Source organism: Trachurus japonicus, chromosome 6 (genome assembly GCF_045865225.1).
Source record: "Trachurus japonicus isolate A0001 chromosome 6, Traja_1.0".
Lineage (NCBI taxonomy): Eukaryota > Metazoa > Chordata > Actinopteri > Carangiformes > Carangidae > Trachurus > Trachurus japonicus.
In genome coordinates, this window is record NC_140912.1 from 2,403,304 (window position 1) to 2,423,859 (window position 20,556).

The window sequence follows — 20,556 nt, forward strand, 5'->3', positions numbered from 1 at the left end:
TGTGGGCAGATCAGCGCAACTCGCATGGAATGTAAACAAAGTTACGCAACATTATGAATGATATCAATCATCACCTGCAGGATAACCACCTTGCTTTGTACACCAGAGTAAAGGTAAATACACAGTAACTGGGTTATGTTAATGTCAATTTACCTAAGGTAACACTGAACTGGTAGGAATTTAAAAGTTAGTGCCTAATTTGTAATAAAAAAAGATTTTAAAAAACTTCAAACATTTCCTCTGAAGGATTATTAATTGATCCTATATTAATAGATACTTTAAATAATTAGTTTATATAATTGGTAATGCAGTTATATTTTGACTATATTTGATTTTACACATTCACAATGTTGTAAAATTATTGAATATAATAATCGTACTAATCGTGACAATCATGATTATTTCTCTGACAATAATCATACCAAGAAAATGTATAATCGTGACATCCCTAGTTTAGTCTCAAGAGTTATTTGTCACATTTAAGCCATAAAGTTAAATTGTCTTTGTAAAACTGACAGCAGATTAGATACATCATCCCTCCAGTGTGTTCTGGTCCTACCCCCAAGGCCTCCATCCAGTTAGACCTCCACCGCTCGGTGCCCTGGAGGCATCCTGACCAGTCGCCTGAGGCACATCACTTCCTTTACATGTAGTGACTAGTGTCATCTCACCTGGATTAGGAAAACTAGGGCGCCCTCCTGGAGCCAGAGCTGGAAGAGGAGCTAACCAGCAGAAAATGACATGGGCACTTCGTTTCTACATTACATGAAGAAATTAAGTGGAGTCGCCCTGCTGTGCACTCACTACCTGTAGGGACAGGAAATGAAAGCCAGGGAGCAAGCCAGGTGGGGGGCCTTGGTGGGCCAATTCCTGGCTCTGTAGACTTGCTCTAGGCATGTGCAATGTGAATCAAGGCTACAAACAACCCATAATGCAACAATCTCGGCAGGAGCTAGATAAACTGGTCCTCTCTTTATTAAAATGAATATGTAACAGGTTCATCCTCAAATATGACACAACCAGACATGAGATCATTTCCAGGTTTTATATTTTGATGTCATAGTATTTACGTGAGAAGACTTATACTCTTCACAAAACTTTGATCCTGCAGAAACGCTTTGTTAGGATTGCTACTCGATCAGAGTCGCACATTTCATCTGCTCCTTTATTTCAGAGACTTCAGATTCTAAGTATTTATGACAATATTTTTCAAATATGTGTTTTTCTTTATAAGATATTCTCAAATGAAGGAAATATTCCAGAACAATTCAAGACTTATTTCAATGAAAATTCAAAGGTTCATTCTTACTCAACACGCCAATCTGCAAATCTTCATCTCCCTAAACTCCTCACTACCAGAGGTCAATTTACAATTAGATTTAGAGGTACTAAGTTATGGAACAGTTTCTCCCATTTAGCAAGGAAGTGTTCTTCTGTGAAATGTTTTAAAAAATGTTTAAAAGATCATTTAACTGCTGTTTTGTAATATGTGTTGGTATTTTGATATTGATTATTATTCTCATTATCATTGTTGTTGTTGCTCATGAGTTACTAATGGACACATGTACACACATCCACACACACACACACACACACACACACACACACACACACACACATATTTTCTGTTGTTTTTTTATATTTATTATTGTTGTCAGTCATTATTATTCTATTTTTTTTAATTAATTTTTTCATGTTATTTTGTGTTTTTTCACATTAAACTGTAATATAAGGTGGAGGCTTAAAAATAAGCCCCTTGTGGCTTTTTGCCTCTCCCTGCACTGTCCTATTGTTACCTACCATGTTTTATGTTGTATTCTTTTAACTTTGTGCAAAAATAAAAATTCAATTCAATTCAATTCAAAAATACCCTTCCCTGAAACCACACATCATCATTCATGCCCCAGAACAGGGATAAGTAACCATGTGTATTTATGTATCGCAGGTACAGTATATAGGGTTGATGTGTGTGTGTGTGTGTGTGTGTGTGTGTGTGTGTGTGTGTGTGTGTGTGTGTGTGTGTGTGCGCGTGTGTGTACTCACATGTAATGCAGGTGGGGGTTCTTGGAGAAGACACGGGCATGGATGATGGTCAGGCTGCTCTTGGTGACAGTACTGTAACACACATACACAGGAGAGGAGAGAGAAGAAAAGAATGGATGAATAACTTTTAGCTCCATCACTAAAGAACAGGAACAATAACAGAAAAGACAAACACAAATAAGGGGGAGGCAGTACAGGGATGAAGACAGTCGTAAAATAAATCACATCTATTTTCAATGCTGCAAATACCAGTTATTGATTGTGGATGAATGCTGGAGATGCTGATGAATGGAGACCCAGTCTGAGGAGGATTCAGTGTGACACCTGCCAACAGTCTGTTGTTAACAGCATATTAATGAGAGCACAGGCCTTGTTTGTGAAACTGAGCACAGGATCCAAACCAAAAAAAATGATCAGATTTATAAAACTGTGTGCATGCATGCCTCCGAGCAAAGTTCTCTCTATGAATCACAATCAGCTCTCGAGTGTGCCCTTTGGTCGGCCTCATGCTCTGTCCAAAACACTCCCACAATGGTCAAATCCCTCATGAATCTACACATTGTTGCTGTGGATGGAGGGAGCGTTTCAACATGCTGCAGAAATCAGGATCATTTCTGAGATTAAACAGTGAGTGAGTGGAGGATGTTTTAAGCGAGTGTGGCCCAAACAGCAGAGGCACAGAGACACTGAGGCTCTATAACTTATAGATACACACACACAGCTGATGAAACTATATTCTTAAAAAATCAAGGTAGATGTCAATGTCCTCTTTGATTATGAAGTAGATCCATGTTCTGTATTAATACTGTGAAAGTGTCTACAGAGAAATACACACAAGCCATGTATTCTCTCTGAAACTCAGCCTTAAAAACTGCTATATCTTAACTGGAACACTCAGAAAACAGTCAGCCAATCAGAAGAGAGAGCCAGAGCATCCTCTCCTGGCATCTGCTATAGATGTGATCATAAAAAGACTCTATTTTCCCTTGGTCTAAGAACATTTTGGAGAAAAAAAATCATTTTTTGTCAGCCCTGTGATAGACTGGTGACCTATCATGGCTGTATCCTGCAATGGACGGATGGACGGCTGGATGGATGGACGGATGGATGGATGGATGGATGTGGCTCAACCAGGAGCCGGAGAGTGAGCAGCATCACACAGCATCTCACCCCATCTTACAAACAGAGTGGTTTCATGAGTTTAATAATGACTGACAGGTGTAGAGAGTTAAGATCTGTATCTGTAGAAACACAGAAGATAGTATGACTGGCCTGAATGTTCATCACGTTGTGGAGGTAAAAATAACCCAAGAGAAGGCTCATTATAAAATCTGGCTTCAGTTCAGTACTTCACCATCTGTGTCTCTCCATCCAGTTTGTTTTTTATAAACCTCTATTTTTCCACAGGAAGTGGCATACACACATTCAAAGCCCTATTTTGAGAGAACACAGTGGTTCTAAATGAGGGCACTGGTGTTGTGGCTGTAGAGCTGAATGGGCCTGATGGTGATGAGCAGAGCACACAAATGTCAAGATGTGGTATTCAGTTCAAAACTGTCCTGACTAATCTCATTAAACCATCCAACATCATAATGATACAACATCTTGTCATGTAAAAACAACATTTCTCTGAAAGAGGAACCTCCTAATCTTCACTGCCAGTGTTCTGCAGAGCCTGATAGCAGTGCAGATAGACTGTAGCCTACTTCATAACTTGGTCAGTACACTTGTGCCCCCCTCAGTGATCTTGTCGGGAGTCGGTCAGATGCAGGTCATAAGGCTTTGCTACAGGAATGTTATGGAGATTAATTCAAAACTTGCTCATATGAAGACAATGTCCGCATGACCTGCAGTTAGAGCTGAGAATTTGCTTAGGGAGTTGATGTTGGATAAAGTGAGATACTGAAATCGACTTTCCATCAAAATGAAAATTGTGATTGTGATGTGAAGGGGAATGTCTGATCCCTCAACTCACTGATCTTTCCTCAAGGAGAGCTGGCCTTTAAGGCTGAGCCCAACCCCAATGGTAATAGTATTCAACCTTGTGCAACAGCAATCGCACAGTAGAGCAAGCCATTGGCAGTAACAGTATTACAAAGTTTAAAGTTATGTCTTTTTTCAGCATTCTCATCGTTTCATAGTGCTGTGCCACAAGTGTTGGTCTGGTGGTGAGATACTGTGACGTAACATCATGACACACACACACACACATGTTTCTACTTACAGCCTCTCTAAGCCGGTGTAGAGCTCCATATCCACATCCCTCAAGGTCTGCAGACCAGTCCAGTTCTCAATGTGTCTAAAGAGGAGGACAAGGAGAAAAACATTATGTTAATTATTATATTCATTCCTTCATTCATCCAATGCCAGAAAACAGCGAAAAACACATTCATTAAATTACATTAGCCTTGTTTTGTCAAAACAATCATCAAGAATGATCTCATTCATAAAGATATGTTACAAAGAATTGCAACAAATACTAACACTGGATAGTTTTAATTATGTTAAACGAGTAAAATTAAATTTTAGCTTAATATTGTGTTGCTCCCTTTTGCTGCCAAATATGCAACAAACTGTGATGCACTGTGTGTAGACGGACACATTTCTATCTAGCTCATCTCTTGGATCGGTCCACACGGGCCAGCCTTTCGCTCTTCACATGAAGCAGTGAGCCCTCTGCCGGTTGACCCCTATTTCTTCCTTGGACCACTTTTGATAGACACTGATCAGTGCAGACCAGGATCAGGAACCCCCCACAGGAGCTGCAGTCTTTGAGATGCTCTGACCCAGTCGTCTATAGCCATCACAATATGGCCTTTGTCAAATTCGCTCAAATCCTTAGGCTTGACCTATTTTTCCTGCTTCTAACACATCAACTTTGAGGATAAAATGTTCACTTGCTGCCTAATATATCACACCCACTAACAGCTACCATGATAAAGTGTTATAATAAGTGTTATTCACGTCACCTGTCAGTGGTCACAATGTTATATCTGATCGATGTCTACATAAACCTTGAGGTCTGGTTTGATGGCAATGTAAGCTCTGAAAAACACAAGACTAAACTTGTACAGTCTTGCTTTTATCATCTCAGAAATATTTCAAAGATTAGATTGTTTTTATCTTTTAAAGACACAGAAATGATTTTACATGCTTTTATTTCATCACGGCTGGATTATTGCAACAGTCTTTTTACCTGTCTGAATCAAAAATCCATTCTGCCGCCAGCCAGGCTTTTAACTAGAACCAGGAAAAGCGAGCACATCGTGCCTGTTTTAGCCTCCCTGCACTGGCTACCACTACGTTTTAGGATTGATTTTAAAATTGCATCGATTACTTTTAAAGCACTCAACGGTTTTAGTCCTGCATACATTGCTGACCTTTTATCTGCACATTTCTGCCCGCACTCTTCGATCCTCAAATAAAGGTTTTTTAGCTGTCCCTGGGGCCCGACTGATGACAAAAGGGGAAACATCATTCTCAGTCCGGGCCCCAAGGCTTTGGAACGATCTGCCAGGGGGCCATTAGGTCAGCTTCATCAGTACCTTGTTTTAAATCTCTACTAAAAACTTACCTCTATCGGAAAGCCTTCCCTGATTTTATTTGATGTCACCTAATTGTCTTGTAGGGCTGGGACGATATGCTTTTCTCCCGATTCGATTCTTCTCTTCTATGATTTTTTGGATAGCAATTCGATTGAAATTGCAATTCTACGATATTGCCGATTCTCTCGATTTTTAGTCTGCATTTTTAACATTTATCTGCACAATAGGAGCCTATAAATTAACATACTCCATTATAAAGGACCGCCCCTTTATGCCGTTCTCTCTCCTCATTGGATAAAGGTTGTAGGATACAAGGAAAGTTTTCTCCTCGGCTTACAGCAGAGCAGAGTGACTGACAGACCCGTGTTTCGGACCAAACACTCTATATAAGTGATTGCTGTCGATATAGAACTATTTAAGACTTATATTAACACAAAAATTCCGCTTACTTCTGCTTTAAATGTATAGGTAGAGGTGTATAATGTTTCAGCATTCAATGAAATACAATGGGAGACAATGGGAAGTGAAACCAGGCTGGTTCAGGACCGACAGGTGTGGCATTCAAAGTATACCCACGTCTCCACTGACACCACATCACAGGTTGTGGAGTGTTTAATTAAACCTTCCTGTGGTTCCCTCCTCTGTCAGTGCCTGTGTAGACATGGTCTGAATTCATTGGTTGCTGTGGTTTGTTGGCCATGAAGGTTTGTACTAAGGCCTCATGGGAGCCTCAGAGCAGAACCAGGGTCTGGATCCAGCAAAGGATGGCAGCAAATCAAAACACGCAAATCACATCACACTGAACATCTGTCTCCCCCAGAGACCTCCACCTGCCTCTGACTGTGTGTGTGTGTATGTGTGTGTGTGTGTGTGTTACAAAGGTATGCCTGGCAGGATCATGTAGAGGTGCTGTTGGTCCATCTGTCTCCAGGAATTGATTCATCACCAAAACACCTTTACATGTTTTTTCTCTCTCCCTGTCTGACAGTCCCTGTCTCCTCATGTTTCTCATCCCTGTGCCATTTACAAACACAGCGCCACACACACTCAAACGCACACACACATAGACTCAGCTGTAGACACGCAAACCTTGTATCGTGTGACATTTAGAACCATACCACCATCCTCAGACATACAGTACGCAGGTATTAATCATTCAGTTACAAAGAAAGGCAGAAATAGGCAAACATTAACCCAGTTACACTTACTTAGCATATAACACAATTTTACTATTATAGAGCCTAAAATATTTCACCAAATCATTTTCCCACTCTATTGTACTAATCAGCCAAAAGGCACACAGTGTACTGTACATATTTCTAAAAGAGGGAGATGACTGCTGCAATAAAATAAAACTACAAAGCTTGAAAAGTCATGTTATAAGAATCATAGGAGATAAATACTAATATGGATCAGTTGTTGTGGTACACATCATCATGCTCTGTTCACTTCACTGGTGTGTTGTTTTCATTTTCTGAATTTATTTGCTGAGAGTGGTTTGTTTGGCCATGAAGGTTTTTACAGAGGCTCCCTGAGAGTCCAGCAGTAGTGACCCATTTTAATCCAGCAGCATGGGCAACAAATAAAAACACGCAGATCACATCACATTATGGTTCTGTCTGCACCTCATAAACCAAACTGGCATGTTTGTCTTTCAAAGCCCTTGAATTGATGGTGTTTTGATCTTTCACTCTCTTTCACATGGCCAAGTTGAACATCATGACTTTTAGGTTTTGGACTTTTTTGGTCCACTTGATGTGACATATTTATTTTTATATTTAATTTATCCATACTTGATGTGACTGCCTTAAACCACTAGAATGGTGCATTATGGGATGCTTTTCTTAGCCTGCCAACACTGTCAGTCCAGAACCAGTGGGAGCTGCTCACTGATTGACTGAACTCATCTCTACCTGACAGCAGCCTCTGCCCCCCTGAGGGCCGGCTGATTGACTAACAGATCAATTATCCAATTCAAAGTCTCAACAGCTATGAATACACACACACACACACACAAAGATATAATTATAGAGCAGATACACCCACACAAACACATTTTAAATTCATCTTCTAAAAGAACTTTCATTGAGTTTTCTCCGCATGACAGCGTCCGTGGCAGATTTTCATCTCTGAAAATAAAATCACTCACAGGACAGTCACAGTGAAAAAGGAGCCTCATTAAATCAATTAAATCCTTCAAAGTTTTCTTTTTCCGTAGATTTCAGCCTGAAATGAACACATTGCAGCCGTACCGTACCACAACACAAAGCACTTAAAACGAGTTATTAATAAAAGCAAAAACAAGCTTATGAAGAATGACTAACTTGGGGACGGGTCCTGCGGATATTCTTGGTCTCCATAAGATGGACCTGACTGAGACCTAATTATCATGACATCTCAAAATATAATGGACAAAGCTGAAGTTAGCATAGTGAATGTCAGACTTCTATTCAGAGCAGCTTCAAACTGAGCCTGCTTCATACACAGTCTCTCACTCATGGATTCAAACCACAATCACGTCTTTGAGGCCTGATATCTCACTTTCTATGGAATTATTTTCTGTAGGACACGACCACTGATTAGAAGAAGCCAGTTTGGCTAATACTGACACTATCATGAGTCCACAGGTGGTCTAGCAGCTCATTAGAGCCACAGTTAGGTTGTATTGTTAGGTGACCTCTGGTGGCCGTGGTAATTATGACAGGAGCAGAGGGGGAAGTCAGATGATGTAGTCCTCGGTTGTTCTGAACAGATGGCTGTACATCTGAGGTTGTTCATACTGATATGATAAAGAATGAAAAATGAGAAGCTGATAAAATCATATAAGAGCTTGTTCAAGTGGAAGGCAGAATAAAACAGCCTACATAGATGTATGTGGAGTGTGAGGTGTTCAAAATGATTTGTCTTATCCCAAGTGAAAATCAAATTCAGACAGATGTGCCAGATGTGACTAAACAGTGCCTAAAATTCAGCTTCACCACTTCAGTTTTAGAGGAGACGCCTCATGTCAGAAATAAATGATTTTGAACACTTAAAACACATAAAGCTGCAGTGCTATCTGTCCACACTGACTCATGTGGTATTTCTGCTCCCAACGCAATGAAACAAATAAATTCAATTTGTAAAGCTCAAAGCATAAAAACAGAACAAGCGTCACTGTTACTCTGGATACTTCACAAACCTCAGTGTGGGCAGCTCTGATTGGATGTCAGGTCTCCAACAATCAGCACACAACACCACAACTACACCAGCATGGCGACACCACACAACAACCCTCTGATACAACCTATAGCAGTGTCACCTGCCCTAAGGCTTAGACCTAGGTTGTCCTGGTTACAATAATAAAGGCACAGTCTGTATACATGGCAGCACCATGGTTATTATAACAACAGTCATGTCATCAGGTTTAGAAAAATATTGTGATTTAGGTTTAAACAAGTAGTAGGCCTACTTCTATTTGTTGCCATGGTTACAATTACAACAATGTGATCACACACACATAGCAAACACTCAAACACATACAAGCCTAGATAGCGAGCATTTATCACAGCAGTGAACGAGATCAAAATAGAAAATTCTCATCAAACTGAGTCTTTCTTTGTTATATTTTAATACAGTGTTATTAAGAAGACTGAAATGATGAACATGAAAAATAAAACACTCATCTCTCCTCTCCAGCATTTGTGAAATGAAATACAGTCTCCTGTCCTGGAAAGCACACATAAACAAAAAACGGGCTTTCAGGCCTAGAAACTTTATTAAAAAAGAAGTCAGAAAAACTCGGATTAAAGTGAAAAATAAAAAAGAAACCTCTTGATGTTTAAAAACATCCCAGGCGTATAAACCTTGTATTTTAAATGAACCCTTCCCAGAAAATAGAGCACCAGTGTAAAACTGTATAATGTTGTGCCTGGAAATGTCCCAGGGCAGCAAAATATTAAAGCCCCCCTCCACTGAGTAAACCTTGAATAAAGCAGCTCCTGCTTAGAAAGCAGCTCCGATGTCCCAACAATCAGCCTGTGCATCTGAATATGGAGATATTTCAGATGAGATTCTGCTGCTGCATAAAGAGATTTGTGAAGTGAAAGAGGGCAGAAGAGGAGAGGAGAGAAGGAAAAGATGAATCACAACAGCTTGTGACCTCATAGTCCTTAGTGGCAGAACAAAGACTTTGGGTGACAGCACAATTTGATGGGGAAATGATGATTACCATACTAGTATCAGCAAAGCTTACAGTTTTTATATTAAAAAGTAAATGAACACAATGATGATGAACTACCAGTCCTACTCAGATCTGGGTCTTGATGCCCAACGCTGCTCCTGCCTCAGTCCCTCCTCCTCCTCCTCCTCCTCCTCCTCCTCCTCCTCCTCCTCCTCCTCCTCCTCCTCCTCCTCCTCCTCCTCTCTCATTCTAAACTTCTCCCGGTGGTGTGTGAGGGGTCAGACATCTCACCCACAGAAACCATCAGTGTATCAACTGGTTTCAGTTTGGTGTCAGCTGGTTTCAAACTTGTCCAGCCTCAAATCTGTTTTCTATCATAGTGTCTAAGTTCAGGGGCCAACATCCTTCAGAGGCTGCATTTGAAGACTGATTGCATCACAGTGGGACGACAAGACTTTGCTATTTCAAATTATCCTTTATATGCAATCCTTCCTCTCCTGGCCCAAACTATCCCAAGATTCATTGCGTGCCAATAATGGAAATAATATGGCAGCGAACAGAGCCTGGAGATTATACTTGTGGCTGTTATCAAGGTTGCTAGACAACAGCAAGAGCACTTTCAACACAATGTTCAGGTAACACCAAGCAAAAATCCTCTGTAGATCCTCTCTGTCTCACCTCCACTCAGCCTCCATGGTCTAAGGCAGCAATTAAAGGGATAGTTCACCCAAAATTCAAATTTCACTCATTATCTACGCACCCTCATGTCGACTAAGAGCTGTAAGAATTTTCAGAGTCCTCCTTCCCTTCTCTGAGTTACGGGGGGGTCCGCGCAGCAGTATTTGTCCATATAATGGTTGTCAATGGATACCAACTTTCTTCGTCCAAAAATACACACCAAAAAACATCCAAATACCTCCATACTGCTCGTCTGCAATGTCCCTCTTGTATTGAAGCCCCGACATGAGAAATTGTTCCGCCGGTCTGACACAGGAAGAGCAGTGAATTGAGACACTGGGAGCTTCCGCTACAAACAAGCTTAAAATATAGACTTATTTAATTTTTTTCGAAACAATTTCTCATGTTGGGGCTTCAATAGCCTACAAGAGGGACATTACAGACGAGCAGTATGGAGGTATTTCAGGGTTTCCGCTACATGTAATTGATTGTGGCGCACCGACACGGCAAAATAACAGCCGCCACACCATCAGAATGATGATTTTTTTTTTTTTTAATTTTTAAATGTTAAAACAATGTAAAGCAGGGTTTCCACAACCAGTTACCATTAGGTACTTTGCACCCCATTCCACTACACAGTTAACTTTCGAATCGGTTTAGGTGCTTTTCAGTCACAGCTGAGGTCTTCATATTTCCTCCTCATTAACTCATTGAGTGCCAACCACGTAATTTCTCGTTTTTCGTTCCCATGCGTTGAGTGCCAAAAACGAAATTTTTCGTTTTTTGCTTTTTTTTTAAATTATGAAAATAGACACTTTAATACACATTATATGTAAATTTGGGGACTCTACGACGAGGAGAACTGAAATAGATGACGATCAAAGTCTCATGACAGCTCATGATCTGGAAGTTTTTATCATAACTCAGCTTCTGCAAACAGAGTTCTGCATGTGGATGCAGCGCAGCTGCACCGCAGCTGCTCTGCTCTCACCCGCGAGGCTGCAGCAGCTGGGAGCTGAACCAGGAAGCTCTCAGCCCACTGTCCCGCCCGGTCTTCATCTGGAGCAACACCGTGTCCTCCCCAAGTCCTCCCGCGGTAAAATCTGATGGTCTCTGGACCAAAGCAGACCGGCACCACCGACCCGTACCACAGACGGACCGCGACCACCGGCGGGACCGGTGTTCGCGAGCCGCTGTGGCCGGCAGAGCCTCACGTTCCGCGGCGAGAGGCTGTGACACGGCACGGTGCGTCTGTGTTATTGCTGTTTAGTGGCGCCCCCCCCGCCCCCGATGGTGGTTTTGTGAATAGAACAACAATTGTTGTGTATATTTATCTTATACGAGCCCTTTGATCCAGAAATGCGAGTGTGAGAAGAGCGACAGACACAAACAGCGCACCTTTCATAAAAGACGCTCTATCTCCTTTTCTAGAAAAAAAGGAGGGATTTTGGTGAAACCCAGCCATGTTTAGCTTGACTTTTCTCAGGAACGGAGGCACGTAGAAACAAACGGTTTGTGGCCATTTGAAGGATAAAGTTAAACCTTTCAAATGAGCTACAGTATGTGTTGGTGGCAATAATATAGAATACACTATGGCTCTAAAATAAAAAGTCAAATATGGTCTAATTTGCCGGTACACTTGACTAAAACTTTGGAAAGGAGCGCGGCACTCAATGAGTTAAAAACGAAACTCATCAACCAGCGCATCCAGCGTTACCATTAATTAACGACTCCGTGACGGCTGGGGGACAAGCGCTTCGCCCCTCAGCTCTGTGTGTGTGTTCATCTCTCGAGCTCTGTTTCGATTAATAAACACAAATAGGCTACAAACGTACACACATTGGCCTCACCCGTATTTGTCATTCGCGGTGTTTTATTTTGAAAAGTGACCGGATTCTAATCTTGTTTCTTTGTGTGACTTCCTGCCAAGATTGACACGATTGCTCGCGGCTCGTGCACAAAATAGACCCCCCCGCCGCTACACTTTAAAAAAATCCTGGAGGACACACTGTATTTGGATGTTTTTTGGTGTGTCTTTTTGGACGAAGAAAGTTGGTATCCATTCACAACCATTATATGGACAAATACTGCTGCACGGCCCCCCCCCGTAACTCAGAGAAGGAACGGAGGACTCTGAAAATTCTCACAGCTCTTAGTCGACATGAGGGTGAGTAGATACTGAGTGAAATTTGAATTTTGGGTGAACTATCCCTTTAAAGGGCCGTACCGTGTGAAAAATGTGGGTCCGGACACGGCTCATGTGTGTGATAAGTGTGTATCTCTATGTAGAGTACAGAGGAGAATCTGCTGCGTTTCTCCTTGGTCGTTGATAGTGCGTGTAAATGTTATTGTCACATGTTGATGTTGTTCTGACCTGGTATTTACTGCAGATGCTGCTCTCTAGATTTATGTGTATGTTCTGCATGTGTCCTTCACACAGTCTTTACCCATTTATCCCCCCCTCTCTCCCTCTCTCTCTCCTGCCTCCCCCTCTCTCCCCCTTACCTCTAATGTATTCATGCTTTCAAAAAGCCAACCTGTCATTAAGAGAAAGAAAAGCCTCCTGGGGCCAACTAGCTCCTTCCACCATCTTCAGCTATCACATGCTATTTACATTCAGCCAGACGTACAGCTGGAGCAGAGAGACGGAGGTAGAGAGGCATGGGGGAGAAAGAAAAGAGGTGGAAGAAATGGGAGATAACAGAGAGAGAATGGCCTGTGATTACACTGGTGTGTGTGTGTGTGTGTAAAGTGTGAGAGGGTTGAATTGATTGCCGTGTTTAGTTTCAAACATATTAAATATTCATGAACCTCCATTTACTAAAGAGAGCGACGAGCGTGTGCGTGAGTGTGTGTGGGAGGGACGGCGGGGGTGATACAGAGAGCGGCTTCAGATGAACAGTGTGGAGGACGAGCTGACATGGAAACAGACAGCGTGTTCCAGTGTTTAATCAGCTTTGATGTGTGTGCGTTACAGCCGAGGAGAGAAGGAAGGAAGGAAGGAAGGATGAAGCGTTGTTCCACCTCTCCATGTAGGCTGCATGTAGGGACACGAGAAGAGCCAGCGCTGCACGGCTCCAGCACACATCTATTAGCTTCACTGTGCTGATGCTCACACAGCTGCTGGCCCACAGCCAGAGTGTGGCCTCCAAACCTGATCACCAATCAGATGACTGGGTGTTATGTTTTCAGTTGAATAATACAAGTAACCCATAGTGTAAAAGCAATCTCCCTACAAGCTGCAGTCTGACATCCTTGATCCCCACAGAATAAACCTAAACACTATAATTAGTTCGGGTTCCTCACTCTGGATGGCAGAACCTATGGTGGCCTTGAGAGCTCAACTCAACGCAACTTAGGGAATCAATTCAATGTCCAAGATTTCCAAAAAGAATTTCACCTTTTGACATGTCAGACCCATAGACTGTAAAAAGAATGGACGTAGCGTCTGTGACGTCACCCATTGGTTTTGGGGAGTCATTTTTGTGACTCAAATATGGCGGCCTGAACAGCGCCATGTTGGATTGGCCGGCCGAGATCCCGCCCACGGAGATGCTCGGACCTGTCACTCAACGTTTCCGCGCCCTAATTGGCCAGAATTTTAACCTAATAACAGTAAAACGGTAGAGTTTAAAAAAAAATTCACCCCCCTCAGAGTGTGTGCGGGGGTAGAAACTATCGATTGAGACCAAAAAATTTGCTGACACCAGGCTTTGATCATGTTTATTGAGGATGTAAAGTCTGCGATTTTAACATGGGGGTCTATGGAGAATGCTGCTTTCTGGCACCAGCCCCCAGAGGAAGCCGGGGGGATTGCAGTTTTTTGAACGCGGAAGTGAGCTTCACTTCTCAGACCGACAACTGCCCCCCTGGTCAGACCACAGAGCAGGTATCCACTTTGCTCCAGTCCAGCTTAAAGGAGAATTCCGGTCATTTTTGACCCCTAAATCGTTGTCCTGATCGTCACCCAGTGTTGGTTGGAGCAAAAAATGCGACTAAAATTGATGCAGGCAAACCAGAGTTACACCATGGCTAAACGGAGCTAGGGATAGCCACAACGCTAACCTATGGGGGCAATTCTTTCAACCACAACAAACACTCAAAAAACAATCAAATATCTATGGTACATGACTGGAATCCTTAGAGACACCACTGAACTCATATAGTGTACAGTATAAAGAGTATAAACTTTGTGTTTTTGCATGTAGTCACTCACCTCAATATCCATAACAGAATCATGTCTGTTTTCATACAGTTCTGCCTAACACTCAGACTGCAGTGGGTTGTACGTGGTATATGCATCTTTTTTGATTATCTGAAGGTAATTTATTATTTTCATGCTATATGTCTTCAACTTTTTTAATACAAAGAGCCAGGATGGAACACATTACCTAATAATATCAAAAATATTAACTCAAAACACATTTTTAAAAAGGTAGTAAAAGACTATTTAAATAAATTGAAAATTCAATGAGTAAGAAATATATAACGTATAATAATTTATTATAGGAATTTATTTGTGGGTTGAACTGTTGTAGTAGCCTACTGTAATGTGATGTATGATGTATTCTTTGTACCTAATCATATATTTTAGATTAGACTGTTTGCTGTTTGTGTATATGATGACGAGGTGTTACAGTGATCTGTAACAGCGATGAATGTGAGTATGGACTATGTTCTTTTTGAAATTGCATTGGGGACCCCAGGAAGAATAGCTAATGTCATGACATCGGCTAATGGGGATCCTATAAATAAACAAATAAACTTTTTTTTTCTCAGAATATGAAGTGATTTATTTGAGGCATCAATTCCCTCAGTCACACAGAAGGCCAAACGGCCTTGCCCCTTAAGTGTCAGAACTGTCCTAGTTACATCAGTTCTAATATGAAACAGGCAGATGTGATGTCAGACTCCTATAATGTACTAATTAACTGCAATAAAAAAAAAAGATTTGAGGGGCTCTGTGTCATTCTGTTGTGCTCTGCATCATGCAGACAACATGATTTATGGTTTCCAGAGGAAGCATCTTTTCATTTGTTGACTAGTTGTTGACATGCTCAGCTGTGACTGCACAGCTGCTCCACAGCTATGACAGTGGATTGATTGACTCCATCCAGCTGTTTTAGACCATCATGAATACAAATTGCAGGTGGAAGTGTGTATGCAGCTGTGAGCCCCAGAGCTCTGCACTGACAGTATAGTGATGAAGGGGAAACATAACATGATTAATACAGATGTCTGCAGGAATCCCTAAGTGTCCTTGCTTACAGTATTTTATTTTCCACTAAATATTAATTGTGGTGATTGTGTTTCCTTTCATGTGTACCAGATCATTTACTTTTTATACCCTAGCACCTAGGTAATATGTGTGAAATGTGTTGGTGCTTTGTAGTTAACCCGCTCAAACTAAAGCTGAGACTTGGCTCTAATGCCGTCTCTATTATCATATGTCGAAATGAATGAGCTGCAGCTCAGAGGCTGAGGAACAAAACATCAGCACAGAGAGAGAAAAATGTAACTGTCTGTCTATCACAGGTGATGCTGAGTGCACCAGAAGAAAAACAGAGTTTTGGTTCCATGGCTGTACACAGGTTTGTTTCCAGTGCTACTGTGTCTGGTGCTGGAGACACAAACACCAGCTCAGATTCAAATGGGGGAAAAAATATATCACTGCCAGGTCTGAATACATCACTAACTAATCTAAAATGACACATGGGGCTGCAGCTGCGGTCTAAGTGAGACCATGAAACAAGAGCTGACTCAAACTTTTCCTTATCGTGAAAAACAGATCTCTATCTGTGACTCTATTATAGTAAATAGTGACTCATGTAATCTGAGAAGTGGCGGTGCCGTACCTCAGTCCTGACCTCTGAAATGTTGAGTATTGAAGCTGATCCAGTCACCAGTCCACCTTTACAGACTCATTGTGTTCATGTCCTTACTTGGGGTTATTGGCTTTGTAGATAGCTCAGCAAATGTAGTAGTGGTGATATTGAAGTCATGTGACGGTGGTGTAGTTGGTTTATACACATTAGCTCTTTACTTAACTGTATTCAGGCATCACACATCATAAACTGGTTCATTAGTGAAGATGATCCTGCTGAACAGACCGGTTGTTGTCCTAAACTGTTGTTTGTTTTCTTAACAGTAGGCTAAGGGGATCAGCTGATCTTGGGACAGATTCATTAAAGGGATAGTTCAACATTTTGGCAAATTGGCCCATTGGCCCATTGCCATAATCCCTATAGTTTTAGGAATAGGTTTGTTACCTTTAATTGTCGGTGCAAGCTATTTTTAGAACAGTGGAGCAGAGCCACAAGCTGTTCAGAGCTACGCTACGGAGGCTGATGGGATTTCTTGGTTTCCCTCATCAAACTCATCAAATGCTGTTTGTTTGTGAGGTAAATTCATGCAAAACCGGGTCAGCAAGCAGTCTTTGCATTTGCCTCGAAAGTAACTCTGTCTTGTAACTTTTCCGTTATTATCTCATAGTGTGGTGAATGTGCAGGTCACAACATGTCCACCAGAGCGTTTTTGAGTTGTTGGATTGTGTATTTGATGAGTTTGATGAGGGAAACCAATAAATCCCATGAGCCTCCGTAGCGTAGCTCTGAGCAGCTCACAGTGAATAGCTTGCACCGACAATTAAAGGTAACGACCCTACTCCTTAGACTTTAGGGATTACGGCAATGGGCCAATTTGCCAAAATGTTGAACTATCCCTTTAACATTCAGTAAATTAACTTGTTTCTGCATTTATATTGAAAAAATAGCTTGTTCTGCTACTCCACTGTTAAAAGGAGCTCATCAGGACAATCACATATGAGAGAACATTCACAGGAGAGTTTTACATCTTCCTCACCTCCTCTCTCTCTGTCTCTCTGTCTCTTCGTCCCTAAACTCTTCCTTGATGTTATACTGAGGTTACTACCTTAAAGCACTTTGACAGGATCGAGTCTCTTCAACCTGCCTTGCTTTCATTTTTCAAAGCCCTCAGTCTGTTCAGTCAAGGTTCTGTGTGGAGAACAGTGACTGAATATGTTTTGGGCTTTCAGAGGAATTGCAAAGCTTTAAATAAGATTGACAGGACACACAGATGCATGCACACACACACACACACACATACAGCACGTACGCACGCAGACACACATTACATACTACATCTAGATGCACTTCTGCAGTTACTTTGGCGTTTTTAAACATGTATTATTCCCAAATCTGGGGAAAAGGGGAAAAAGATGTAGGAAACCAGGAGGATGATTGCTCGAAGCGATCGCCTTAATTAATAATGAAAAGCTTTAAATTATAAAAAGGGTGGAGACAGAGGGTTAGAGGCAAGCCACACTTCTTTTATTCTCTCAAAGAACTATTCCTCACACGCATCACCACCACCACCACACACACACACACACCAACACACAGATCGTAACAACATGGAGGTTAGATGACTCTGCAGGGCATCCCACCACAGCAGAAAGCTTGGGGGAGATGTGTGTGTGTGTGTGTGTGTGTGTGTGTGTGTGTGTGTGTGAGAGAGAGAGACAGACAGAGAATGAGGACAGGAGCTTCTCTGCAGTGCAGCTGTGTGATTTCATATCCTCTCCTTAGTCCACACTGATCCTGTCTGAGATAAATTGCTTCCTGTCCAAAAGCAGTGGATGACGTGATGTAATCAGTGACACAGGTCTACAGGTGGGCCAGAATTAAACATTCTTCCTTGAAGGTCACAGAGGTCACTGAAATGTTTAATGAGCATGAAAATGATGTGGATCATATGCTTTCACCTTCACTGATTATGGAAGGTTACCATGACCTGACAGACCACACATCAGCTCTCCTCAACATAAACGGACTCTTTCAGTCCTCATGGTCAAAGAAGACCATGTGTGGAATAAATATGAGCAAATACTGGAACAACACACTGGACAAATAGGGATTCTGTGAGAAACCTGTGCAGCTCTGTCATGTGTAAAAAAAAATTTTTTAAAAAGTAATATATTGTATTTGCCTGTTTCATTTCTTCCTCTTACAGGTGTGATGTCATGATGATGCCAGTGAGAGTTAAAAGAATAGTTCACCCAAAAATCAAATTGTACTCATTATCTACTCCCCCTCATGTGGACTAAGGGCTGGGAGAAGTTTCAGAGTCCTCCGTGGCTTCTCTGAGTTACAGGGAGTCTCGGCGTAGCAGTGCATGTCAATATAACGGTTGCAAATGGATACCAACTGTCTTCGTAACAAAAAGACACACCAAAAAACATCCAAATACCTCCATGCTGCTCGTATGTAATGTCTGTCTTGTATTGAAGCCGGCGTCAGTAATCGCACTGCCGCCGGCGCAAATCTCGTGAGATTTGGACGGACCAGGAAGAGGAGCTTCCATTACAAACAAGCTTGAAATATAGACTTAATTTAATTTTTTTCGGAACAATTTCGCATTTCGGGGGTTCAATACAAGACGGACATTACATACGAGCAGCATGGAGGTTTTTGGATGTTTTTTGGTGTGCCTATTGTTACGAAGACAGTTGGTATCCATTTGCAACTGTTATATTGACATGCACTGCTACACCGAGACCCCCTGTAGCTCAGAGAAGGCACGGAGGACTCTGAAACTTCTCCCAGCCCTTAGTCGACATGAGGGTGAGTAGATAATGAGTGAAATTTCAATTTTGAGTGAACTATTCCTTTAAGACTTTTAAGGACTCCACTTAATTTCTAAGAGAACACTCAGAGCGTTTACTTGACACATTCACATTACACATTTTCAAACATTCTTATAATTTATGATTCATTGAACTAAATACATTTGTCCCCATAGTAAACTGCTGTACAGAAGTTCTGTTAACATGGGTCCTTAGGATTTGAACATTAACAAAAAAATTAAGCGTAGCGTTAGTTCTGGCAGGCCATGACGTCAAGCTCTTAATCAGCACAGCGTAACTGTCTTCACCTGTGCAGATCAGCTGATGGCTCAACTGACTCCCCTATTGGGGAACTGCATTCAGGGCGCGCTATTTAAACTGCTCTAGCCCGACGTCACCTCCCTTGCTGCTGCTGCTTCCTCTGCCGGCTTTTTTGCAAGACGGGCTCCCGCATGGGGGAAGGATCGCTGGTTGTGTTCGTGCTCGCCCTGCTGCTCCCGATGTCGTCGCCCCGTCCACGATGCGGACCCGCGGCGGCTGGCGCGGTGTCGTGTCATGGGGCTTCAGCGAAGCTCTGGAACGGAGGACGCCATCTGTTATGACGACGGGGGAGGGGGGCTCCTTCCCGCTCTCCGTCGGGGCTCTCACCTGGCAGGCGGGGGCGGCGTCACACACAGCTGTTCCATTGACCGACGACGGCTGATTCCGGGACTGTGGAGTTTCTGTTTGCCAGCGATGCTGCCACGCGGTCGGAGCGTCACACAAGGAACGGTTTGCTTTATTCTTAATTTGCGCTGGGTTTCAACCTCCATAGCGATAATACAGAATCATATTTGGCATTGAATTATTCACTGAGGCAGCTCCTTTTGCGGGTTTTGGGGGGTTCGTCTATTTCCTTTTAAATGGGCTACATTCCAACTTAAATAGCCTCCTGACATCTCTTGTTGCTAGAGGGTCAGGGATTTGCTGGCGTGGTCGTTTTGGGGGGTTTTCTTTGCTCCCTGTTTTCTTGTCTGTAACAACATCTATTGCACGTCTGTCCGTCCTGGGTGAGGGATCCCTCCTCTGTTGCTCACCCTGAGGTTTCTCCGATTTTTCCCTGTTAAAAGGGTTTTCCATGGAGTTTTTCCTCAGTCGATGTGAGGGTCAAAGGACAGAGGATGTTGTTACGATGCCATGTAAAGCCCCTTTGAGACAAACTGTTTGTAAAAAACCGGCTATACGAATAAAAATGCTTGCCTTACTGCGCCTGTCAATAGAGCCATTCTAAGATGCACAAAAAGCCATGAGCCTCTCATTGTAAATAATTGATTTTAATATTGTTATTATTATTATTATTATTATTAATAATGGTTATTATTGTAATTATTATTGTTAAGAGGTAGCGTGTGGCTTATTCCCTATTAAATTTTATAGGAAAAAATTAATTCCATCCTAGATAGCCTCCTGGCATCTCTTAGCAGAGGTTCCAGGATTTGCCGGTG

The 20,556-nt window shown here is 42.1% G+C and overlaps 1 protein-coding gene across 1 annotated transcript in view; it reads right to left on the reverse strand.

The window, feature by feature from the left end:
* The window catches only part of LOC146985344 (NT-3 growth factor receptor-like), a 177,749-nt gene that overhangs the window by 116,506 nt on the left and 40,687 nt on the right, over positions 1 to 20,556 (reverse strand). The window contains exons 2-3 of the mRNA XM_085778264.1: positions 4,268 to 4,342; positions 2,044 to 2,115 (exon numbers count right to left, since the gene is read on the reverse strand). Coding sequence (XP_085634390.1) covers positions 2,044 to 2,115; positions 4,268 to 4,342 — 147 coding nt within the window. The remainder of the gene's footprint in view (positions 1 to 2,043; positions 2,116 to 4,267; positions 4,343 to 20,556) is intronic.